At 36.9% G+C, this 10,359-nt stretch overlaps 3 protein-coding genes across 3 annotated transcripts; all 3 read right to left on the bottom strand.

Annotated features, from left to right (window-relative positions):
- Positions 1-73: 73 nt before the first annotated feature.
- LOC117131713 lies at positions 74-4,535 on the bottom strand. Its single transcript, XM_033283999.1, has 5 exons — positions 3,603-4,535; positions 3,001-3,531; positions 2,794-2,881; positions 891-2,707; positions 74-800 (listed from the first exon to the last, which is right to left on the bottom strand). Exons 1-5 carry the CDS (start codon positions 4,474-4,476, stop codon positions 226-228), a joined length of 3,885 nt encoding a protein of 1,294 aa, XP_033139890.1. The 5' UTR covers positions 4,477-4,535; the 3' UTR covers positions 74-225.
- A 67-nt stretch (positions 4,536-4,602) lies between these two features.
- LOC117131711 lies at positions 4,603-5,307 on the bottom strand. The gene is made up of 2 exons (XM_033283987.1): positions 5,184-5,307; positions 4,603-5,092 (listed from the first exon to the last, which is right to left on the bottom strand). The coding sequence occupies exons 1-2, from the start codon at positions 5,278-5,280 to the stop codon at positions 4,647-4,649; spliced, it is 543 nt and encodes a 180-aa protein (XP_033139878.1). The 5' UTR covers positions 5,281-5,307; the 3' UTR covers positions 4,603-4,646.
- A 1,709-nt stretch (positions 5,308-7,016) lies between these two features.
- LOC117132006 (replication protein A 70 kDa DNA-binding subunit D-like) lies at positions 7,017-9,740 on the bottom strand. The gene is made up of 10 exons (XM_033285291.1): positions 9,600-9,740; positions 9,240-9,504; positions 9,066-9,162; positions 8,856-8,980; positions 8,681-8,765; positions 8,443-8,590; positions 8,168-8,364; positions 7,941-8,064; positions 7,636-7,851; positions 7,017-7,530 (listed from the first exon to the last, which is right to left on the bottom strand). Exons 1-10 carry the CDS (start codon positions 9,738-9,740, stop codon positions 7,333-7,335), a joined length of 1,596 nt encoding a protein of 531 aa, XP_033141182.1. The 3' UTR covers positions 7,017-7,332.
- Between the last annotated feature and the right edge of the window lie 619 nt (positions 9,741-10,359).

Raw genomic sequence — 10,359 nt, 5'->3', positions numbered from 1 at the left:
ATACTGGTAGTTAGGATAAAAACCGGAGATTGTTTGATGAATGCTGATTGAATTGTGGTGTTTTTTTTGTCTGTTTGATGGACTGTTTGAATTGTTCAAATTCCTACAATATCCTTAATGTAAAAAACTCATTTGAAACAAATTGTTTTGCTTAAAAGTAAATAAATAGCAGTATCAAATTGGAAGTAGTATAACTTGTCCTGAGAAACAAATGCAAAACGAAAATCAAAGATTCGAGAATATCTCTTTGAATACCACATTCATTGTTTGACGCTGAGGCTTGCCTTCAGGGTCGACAATCAAAATCTTCAGTCCTTTTTTAGAAGTCACTCTAGAAATAGCCACATATAGCTGCCCATGAGAGAAAACAGGTCTCGGTAGAAACAAACCAACCTCCGAAAGTGATTGACCTTGGCTTTTATTGATTGTTATAGCAAATGCCACAGCAATAGGTAGTTGTCTCCTCCTCATCTTGAACGGCAGTTTTTTATCAGAAGGTGTTATTGAGAGTCTAGGAAGAAAAACAGTGTGACCGACCTTTTCCCCTGTAATGACTTTAGCCTGTATCATGAAGTCATACATTTCTGTAATCTGGAGTCTAGTACCGTTCATTAGTCCCCCTATAGGATCAATGTTTCTAAGCAACATCACAGGACACCCAATCTTCAATCTGAGACTATGGTTAGGTAAACCAGATGCCTTGATTTTGTTCAGAAAATCTGGAGTAAGAGCTTGGTCATTCTTTGAAAACCTGTCTGAAGAGTCTATAGAATCAGAGCTCAAATAGAACTTTTCCTCACCTGCATTGACAACGAAAATTTTAATTTATAACAAACAAATCGTTCATTGAGAAGTCAGTAATCTAAACAAAAACATATCTACAAACGAACCTGGCAGCTTGTCCAACATATGCTGATTAATCATGTTCACATCTTCATTAGTAGGACAAAGTATTGCTCTTTCTTGAAAAAACTTAGGTTCTCTATGCTGCAGTAAAGAAACAGCATCCCCATACACCGCTTTGCTTATAGAATCTATTGGATCATCAGCATCAAGAATCAAAAACTCATCTGGAATAGTGATTAGAGCTTCGCCATCGTTTCCATCACCAATTTTTCCATCTCCAACATCTAAAATCCACTGCGAAAACTCTTGTAATTCTTTTGCATCTTCAGGTGTGAGATCATTTGACATCAGCCTCATGTTCTTTGTTAGCTCTAAAACTTTTACATGCTTCCAGAGATAAGAAGAATTAAGTGACTCCATAACTATTTCCGGCCTTCCAGCTCCGTGAATAACTGGCAGTACTTGTCTAAAATCTCCACCCAAGACAACTACTTTCCCGGCAAATGGTCTGTTATCTTTGTTTCCAATGATATCTGCCATGCTTCTATCCAAAGATTCAAAACAGTGCTTACTCATCATTGGAGCTTCGTCCCAGATGATAAGAGAGGCTGCTTTCACCAAATCCGCCTGATCAGTTCCTGGTACCAGATTGCAATAAGAAAACTCATCTGGGTTTATAGGAATCCCGAATCTAGAATGTGCTGTTCTTCCTCCTGGTAGCAATAGAGAAGCTATTCCACTTGATGCCACATTCAGACAGATTTCACCCCTCATTCTGATAGCAGCAGAAAGCAGCTTCCACAAGAAGGTTTTTCCAGTTCCACCAAACCCATAAACAAAAAACACACCTCCTTTCTTAGTAAAAACAGCATCGGTAATCTCATCATAGATTTTCCTTTGCTCATCAGTGAGTTTTGGAAAGTCACGATCATGATCAGCTTTTAACTCCTCCCGGTTGTAACTGAGCTCATCCATAATCAGCACGTTTTCATTAATGATGTCTGGGATTGGCTGTGGCATAGAGGTCCAGTTAGCCAATGAAGTTCCATTACTTTTTAAAATCTTTTCGATCTCTATAAGGGCTGCTTCTTTTTTTTCTTCATCCGACAAACAAAGATCTGCATGTGTCACAAGTTCAAAATCGTTTAAGTGGTATTTTAGTAACCGAATCGACGCAATCAGACTCAAATAAGAACATATATTACCTGGTCGATGCAGTTGCTGTCTTCGTTTATATTGAATGTCCTCAGAAAGGAATTCCCAAGTTTTCTCCCACACCTCTTCAGGCTTTGACAAAGTACCAGACATTAACATGATCACAAATGCATGGCGCATGTATGATGCCGAACCAGTAAAACTTGTCCTCACAAGCTCATCAATATATTCTTGATCATCTTCAAGTAGCCCTCTTGCAAAACATGTCTCTTTATATGTTTCATAAACAAAACCGTTGAAAGTTCTTATGTCCTTATCCTCAAACGGACCTTTAACAATGTTTAGCAAGACACGCATGTAGTAAGCTTCTTCTATCTTACGTGGTGCATAATTGATTCTCCCAATACTAAATCCTTTCTTTCTATCATAAAACTTCTTCTCCTTTTTATTCCAAGTAAACATTGTTGGAATCTCAGCTAAAGTCAGAGTCCGAGCAACTTCACTAACCTTGCACAATTCGAACCAGCCCATAAACATAGTATTTTCAATGAGCTTTCGGCTGGTCACTTTTTCGTATGTGTCATCATCCTTAAAAACAATGATCTGTTTTCCTGGTAGGTGGAATTGTATTCTCTCAACTGGAGTTGATCTATAATGTATTGGGAACTGAAAGATCCTCCATCCACCTTCACTTGCAGATACATATCTGTAAATAAATTAGTCATAGATGTTTACTTTTAAATATTTCAAAAATCAAAATATAAGCATTAACAGAGTCGAGAAAATTTGCACCTGCAGTTAAAAAAGTCTTTGATCTCATTTTTATTCTCTTCTTTTGAAGCTGTATTTGTGCAAGTCTCAGAATTAGGCGCAGTCACATCTGAAAAACATTAAAGCAAATCCGTTAGTAGAGGATACAATGTCGTCGAAAAATACACACTACTCACAGCAGTTAAATAATAACTTCTAATGCACGTTAATCACCTGCTGGCACAGAACTATTTTCTTTCGACGAACCATTATCCGGAGGTTCAACAGCAACAGTAACACGATCCTGCCCTTTATTAATATACTTGAATAAGTATTTTACAGCACCATTCTGATTGCACCATTCCACATTAATGTGAGCTCGATAACGAAGAGACAACTCCTTGTTATAAGGGATGACATGGGTGTTGTCACACTTGAATCCTTTTTTCTCTATAAATCCATTCCCCTCTTTCCTTCTTCTATAAACTGGAAATCCTTCCTTGTTCACAAATGTTTTTTCAACATGTGTCTTAGGATACTGCTTTGAACATTGCCCATTTTCCATGCACGGAGAGTTCACATTAACAGCTCCACAAGGACCATGGATCATCATGTCCTTAACCACTTCATAAAGCTCTGGCTCTTTTTCTTTATCTGGAATTTCGGCTGAGATGATTTTGTCAATGTCATCGTTTGTTCTAATCTTGGAATTAGGATGCATGAATAACAGAATGTGTGCATGGGGTAGGCCACGTTTCTGGAACTCAATCGTATACATTGCTGAAAAAAAAAATAGACTGATAAATTTCAGACCAAAAACAGGAATGGTGAAATTGTACTGAATAACTCACCCGAAGATGTCTTCCCCAAAAGTTGTTTATCTGTTAAATCTGTCATGAGAGATTCCAATTTGATTTTAAAGATTCTGGAGAGAATCTCTGGCCTATCTTCAGCACTAAGCTTTCTGGGTTGTAGATGCCTGGTGATCTCCGGCCATTTAGGATTGCACGTAAATGTTATAAAGTAATCAGGAAACCCAAAATATTTACAGATCGCCATGGCATCTAAATACATATTCTTCATGTATCTTGCTCCTCCCGTAAACGATGCTGGTAGCACAAATCGACTCCCTTGCTCATGCATATCTGTTTTGCCAGAGTTTTCAGCTTGTTGGATAGAGTCATAGCTGTCCGATCTGAGACTTTTCTGGTTCATTCTAAGATAAAACAGCCTGTTCGCCTCAATTGTTGTATAACCATCGACCAAAAATTGCTGAAACAATCTCCTCGAATGGAGAAGAGTATGACACTCATTCTCTCTTTCTTGTAAACGAAACGCATACCATTGTCTCATGCTGAGTGCCTTCCTCTTTAGCTTTGCTGTTGCCTCCGTTTCCCTCTTTTGAATCCCAAGTCTGAACCCATCTTCACCATAAGTAAAGATTAGAGGATATTGAAGAGCCAGATAAGCAGGGTGAATTTCACTAATCCTCTTAAGCCATCCCGTCTGTTTCTCTTGCAAAACAATATCTCTTTTATCCATGTCCAAATTGAAATCTCCAGGAATTAGTGCAGCTACTTCAGATGCGGTAGGAGTATCATATGTTCTTCCATCTTTCTCTCGACTACTAATGATACGCATATGAAATGTCTGGTCAGGATTAGTGTCAAATCGATCACGTGCTGATCTAAATTGATGGACATAGGGGTTGCACTCGTCTAGCATAGCCGTTAGTGCCTGTATAACTTTTTTCCTAAGTTCTTCTTTCCTTGCTTTTTCAGTTGATTTCTTGTATTTCCTGAGAAAAAATATAAACACGAGGTCGTCCAGATTAGTTCAAACTCATTTATGGTGGAAAATCATATCGCAAACTGGTTAAACTAAGAATCAAAAAATTACCCGATAATACCAGATCGATTGCCTATCTCATTTTCTGTGTCAACAATATAAAGCTGACCAAACTTGGGTTCACCGTTTGGTGGCTTTAGACTACCCATCAAATGGTAGTTCTCTCCTTGAAGCTGAAACATTTGAGGGCCAATACCTTTTTTAACAGAGCGGTCCACTTTCCCACCAAGAGATGTAAATGAGAAAACCATGTTGATAACTCTAATATTCTCACGAAAATATCGACTCATTTCATCATCCTCTGTCAAAAATCTTTTCAATATGGCTGGGGATTCTTTTAACAGTGGCAGCTGTACCTGACCGTGCCCACAACACAGTGAAAATTTAGGTTTACGGGTAGATCTCTTCCTGTTTATGCGCTCACCATACCACATTATAGCCCCACAATGCTCACATTTATGGGTTGCATCACCTTCGTCGATGTATACTGCCTCTGGAAAAAACATGAACCAAACTAATTGGTAAATTATAGGCAAGCACAGTCAATATAACGAATTAAACTTTAAAATAAAAATTTTGCCTACTGTTTTTCCCCTTCGAAGAAGTTTTCCTTTTGGAGGGTCCAACTGTGTCTGATTCTTTTGAGAACATGTCAAAATCCACATTTGATTCAGACTCCATGTCACTTTCTTCACTGCTGCAATCATAATGTTGTTCTCCTTCGACTTCATATGCACCTTTTATTTTAAAAATTCCATGTTAAGTTCTTTCGCTATTCTGAATTTTTTAACATTAAAGAACATTAAACTATCGATAGGATTCGTGCGTATTGATTACCCTCGTAATCATGATATATAGAGTCATCATTTTCTTCACTCGAGTATCCATCAACATGAAGGCCAACTCCTTCTGTTTCTGTTGCTATAAAATAAAGCAAGACGGATGTATAAATTCCTCAAAACAATGTAAACATATTCCTTGAATTCAATACGCCCTAGATAACATAAACTACATACCATGTACTGTTTTTGCTTTTTTTCCTGAGGCAACAGCTTTTCCTTTTCCTTTTTCTGAAAACAAACAGATTTTATAAATTATGCAGTAATAATGTTATGATCTTGATAACTTCCCAAGGTTTATCAGAAAAATAAACAGATTTACACAAATAATAATCACCTTTAGCTGTTAATCTGGACTTAGATGATTCAAACGTAGATGGTAGAACCTCTTGTTGTGTCTGTGTCCTTACAGAAGGACTGACATTGGTCGTATCAGATAGAGGTATAGAGCTTGTAGGAAAAGAAGTTGGTGGTGTGTGAAGGTTAGAACGGGCTGGACAATCACATCAGAACGACAATTTAAGAACAAATAAACTGCCAAGAGCAATACAACACGTAGTCACTCAAAGCACTGAAATAGCATAGGACTTACATGAGAAAGAATCGTTCTTTCTTAGCCTCTTAGCAGATTCACATGGGTTTCCTTTGACTTGGTAATCTTTTTTAGATCCGGTAGGCGTAGTCGTTGAATGAATTCTTGTATTCGCTATAGTTCTCTCATCATGCGTTGCAGTTAGATAAGATTGTCGTGTCTGTGTGGTTCCAGAAGGAACTTGATTGGTAATATCAGATAACACCATTAGTTCTCCTTCAATGGAATTGGTTGTTCTCTTCCTCTTATAACAAAGACGTTGAGCTACTGAGCGTGAACTTAACGTAATGGGTGGTATCTGTGAGTACGCTTGGGCTGAATTGATAGTGCTTTGAGTAGACACGATGTTTGCTTGTGCTTTGTCAAGTATGAATTTGAAGATGTGAGTACGCTTGGGCTGAATTCAAAAGACACAAATCCAATATCTTTAAAAACATAGGCTAAGGATGACTTACACAAGATAGCTGAATTCTCGGTTGGAGCAATAGTTTCATTGTTTTTTGTACTCTGTTCTCTCTTAATGGTAGATCCAGTTGGTACTGTCTTTTTGGTTGTATCTTTCATCGTTCTCTGAAATAAAATAGACTCTGCGTTATTCTATTGTTAAGATTGAAGAATAATTAGTTAGGGAATATAGGATACAATCTTGTTACTGGATTGCCCTTGCAAGTTTATTTATTGTCTTTATTAGTTATGGTTACAAAATAAACTATAAATATTGAATTACCTTTGTGAGTATAAGGCGTTTTTTTTTTAACAATTCATAAAAAATAATTCCTAACCATCATCAACTTTGATCTTCCAGCTTCATCGGTTTACTTAAGGTGCTACCAATCAGTTGATGATTTGGACATGGGAACAATGGAATCTCCCTCATAGATACGCCCAAATAGAAGAACTCCACACGATAAAGTAAGCCCATTCTTAAAACCATAGCAAATGCATTATAGGTATGAAACTGATTGGTAGTTAGGGAACACAGTGGATTGCAATACATAGATTTTTGGAGGTTAGTTATGTAACTGATATTGGTACATAGGGAACATAGTCGATTGCGATAGTTAGCTTAGACAGCAAGCAATGCTATATAATAAATATAGAAATTTAAAAATTAAAGGAAAAAAGGCAAAGAAATTATCTGAAGCATACTTTATTATAATAAGTTTAACCAAAAACATAACCATTAATAAAAAACCAAAACCAAACAATTATTAAAAAAAAAACCAAAACATGAAATTGCTTCAGAAATAAGAAAACAAATAAAACCAAAAAAAAAAAAACATAAACTTCAGCCTCGCAGATTTAGGTCTTCTTGCCTGCTTCAAGATCCAAATCACTCATCTTCTCCACCTTGATAGTTTTTAAGCGAAGGTTCTTTGAAGTCGAAGTGATATCGCGTGGAGGGTCTGACCATGCTCCCTTTCTCTTCGTGGATGGTGTGGTGGATGGTGTGGACAAACATTCAATGTGTTCTTCATTGTCAAGGAGATTGACAGAGTTCTGAAAAATAAGAAACATAAACTTTAGCAAGTCTCAGTATTAATACAACAAATGCATTAAAATTAATAATACTGCACATCACTGAATATAAGAATACAGTCAAACCTCTTCTCCACTTGTAAGAGCTAGATCTTGATCAGACTCAGAACTCTCAACATTGGCTGACTCATTGAAAACAATTTGGCTTTGACGGTAGATTTTTCCAACCTTGTAAATCTCAGATCCATACAAAACATGTTCCTTTTCCACAGAAATTCCAAAGGTGAAAGTCTTTCCAACAACAGATAGGATGGCGTCAGGTAAATCTGTAGGATCCTCAAGCTAGATGACAAAAAGACCAAATCAGAATATATTAGAAATAATTCAAGTATCTCGAAAATAACTCAAAATATACACTATGTAAAGCATACCTCATCAAATGATCCATTCAAAAGAGTCGCAGCCGATTCGACAATCATTCCCTTGGCAATTTGGTCAAGTAACATCAGTTTTGTTTCTCCTGTGTCATCCTTAACAATCAAATGGAGCTTAAACCTACAATCAAAACATCAGTAAGCAAAATTGCGTAAATGAGAGACTGATTAGGAATGAGTCAAATACATGCGGTTTGAATATAAAAATGTTTTAAATTTCTCACCTTGGTGACACACTTGAAACATTCTCTTTGCACACCTCACACCACCAGAGATGTGTAGTGACCTCCTTTCCATGAATTGTCTTAACTAAAGTTCCCACTTTCACTACCTTTTTGTTGCATGTGCAGCAACCAAAGTAATACCATCCCCAATCCGAGTCAATAGCATAGACTTCGCACTCGACCAAGCACTTCTCCACCTAGTAAATTAGGTAGTTTTAAAATATAATTGAATCACTATAAGAAACAAAGAACCTCAATAAAAAATGAAGGCTCACCTGAGTGGATTCAAGAAGTCCATGGATGGTTCTCTTGGGAAAGAGCATCCATTTGTCACGCTTGTCTTGGATACTTTTCACCTCTTCCAAATCAAGTATCTCATCACGACCCTCACAAATGGCGAGGGGTTTAACCTCATCAACAAACCTAACAAAGTGTTATAACCAAATAAGATAAAAGAGTACTCCAGAATTACATGTATAGACAGTAAGTATTATTAAAGTAATGAAACCCTACATTTGTTTGAAAGCTGCAGTTTCTGCTATGTCAGGATTAATCAAGAGCAGTGATGCCTCAAAAGCATTGGTGATTTGGAGTTCACCTGAAGATTTTTTCAAAGTAAATAAATATTATAAGACGTTCCTTACAAACTTTATTATAAAGTCATTACTATATTGAAATAAACTTATACCTCTAAATCTCCCGATCTTTGCAAACCTTATTAGACAAATGGGCTTCCCTTCTTCGTCTTTACTACACCCCTCGTAGAGGATCTCCGCAAATTTACCCCACAGACAGCAGGGAACACGAGCATCACTATGATTAATATAAAGAAAAACATCAGCAGCACCAATTTAACTTGAGTATCTCAATAAAAAAAAATTTGTTCAGGAATACAAACTTCATGTCGCGAAGGGTAAACTCTATTTTCATCCTTGGCTTGCCTGAGACTTGAATAGTTTCAAGATCTCCCAAGTCCACAACTTGACCAATCACATCTGGAAAAAAAAAAACATCAATAAATATACAGAGGCCACGAGAGTAAAACAAATTAGAAGAATGCGCAAATAATTACCAATGAGAAAACATGTTTTGAGTGATCCACCCAAAACAGTCTGGAAGTCCACCAAGCTCAGAAACATGTCTTCGTTGATCAGAGGAGACCTTGTGATTGCCGTATTCTGAATGATGCTCATTTTGAAGGGATGATCGGTTGCTCGGTACATGCCAGTTGAAGGACTGAGGGTGAAATTCTGGATGTGCCTCCATGCTCCAACAGGAAGAAGGCGGCCTTTACTCTCCATGTAAGTTCGCTTGCAAGAGGCATGTATTTTACATCCCTAGTTCAGGTTGAAAAAAAAAAAGTTAGTGAACAAACGTAAAGCTACATATTACGCTAAACAACAAATAACCAACTACTTATTAGAACACTCACAGCTTCATCGGATAGCACCATCTCGAGGGTGTCCCCGTGCACTGGGTTGTACTGCTTCCAAGAGTGCAGAACCTTCACATGTACTTTCCAGCCACTTTTGTAGGGTTTCACATCTTTCAAAGGGGTCACTTTCATTGCCATTGCGGTAGACATTTTTTTTTTGATTGCGAATGTAGTTGTGAGTAAATGTGAGAAAGCTTAGGCATGTTGTAGGTGTTTATATAGCAGTAGGTTAATCGATGGTTCTAAATGTCTGGTAAAAAAATATCTCTCGTATATTCTTAGTTCTCTATAGGAAACAGTTAGAGTATTGATCAAGAAAATATATTTAGAGATCGTTAATGTCTGGTTGTTTACATATCTTAACAATATTTACAATTCTGTTGGTTTAAAAATCTTTTTTAACATAAACGAATTAAATGAAACAAATATTTGGGTAGTTATTACGTATGCTTCATGGGCAAGCTAGTATATTCTGATTCATTAAAGGATAAATCGTTAGCTTCATGGGCAAGCTAGTATATTGTGATTCACAAAAGGGAAAATCGTAAGAGGATTTATATAGTTAAGATTTTAAATATTTGTTACATATCTTCCTAATATGTGCTTGCCGTGGGCCATTTAGACAAAAGTGTAAGGAGAATTTCGATTGGGCTAACAATCAAGGTTGGGCCATATTAAAAACTCAGAAAAAAACGTGTTGTACGTAATTCACGCATTTACCCTTTTTTAATCTTTGAAATGTAAGGAAACACTAAAA

The sequence above is a fragment of the Brassica rapa genome, chromosome A02, assembly GCF_000309985.2.
Source record: "Brassica rapa cultivar Chiifu-401-42 chromosome A02, CAAS_Brap_v3.01, whole genome shotgun sequence".
In the NCBI taxonomy this organism is placed as follows: domain Eukaryota; kingdom Viridiplantae; phylum Streptophyta; class Magnoliopsida; order Brassicales; family Brassicaceae; genus Brassica; species Brassica rapa.
Note: the sequence above shows the minus strand (reverse complement) of the source record. Positions and strands in the feature narration are given on the sequence as shown.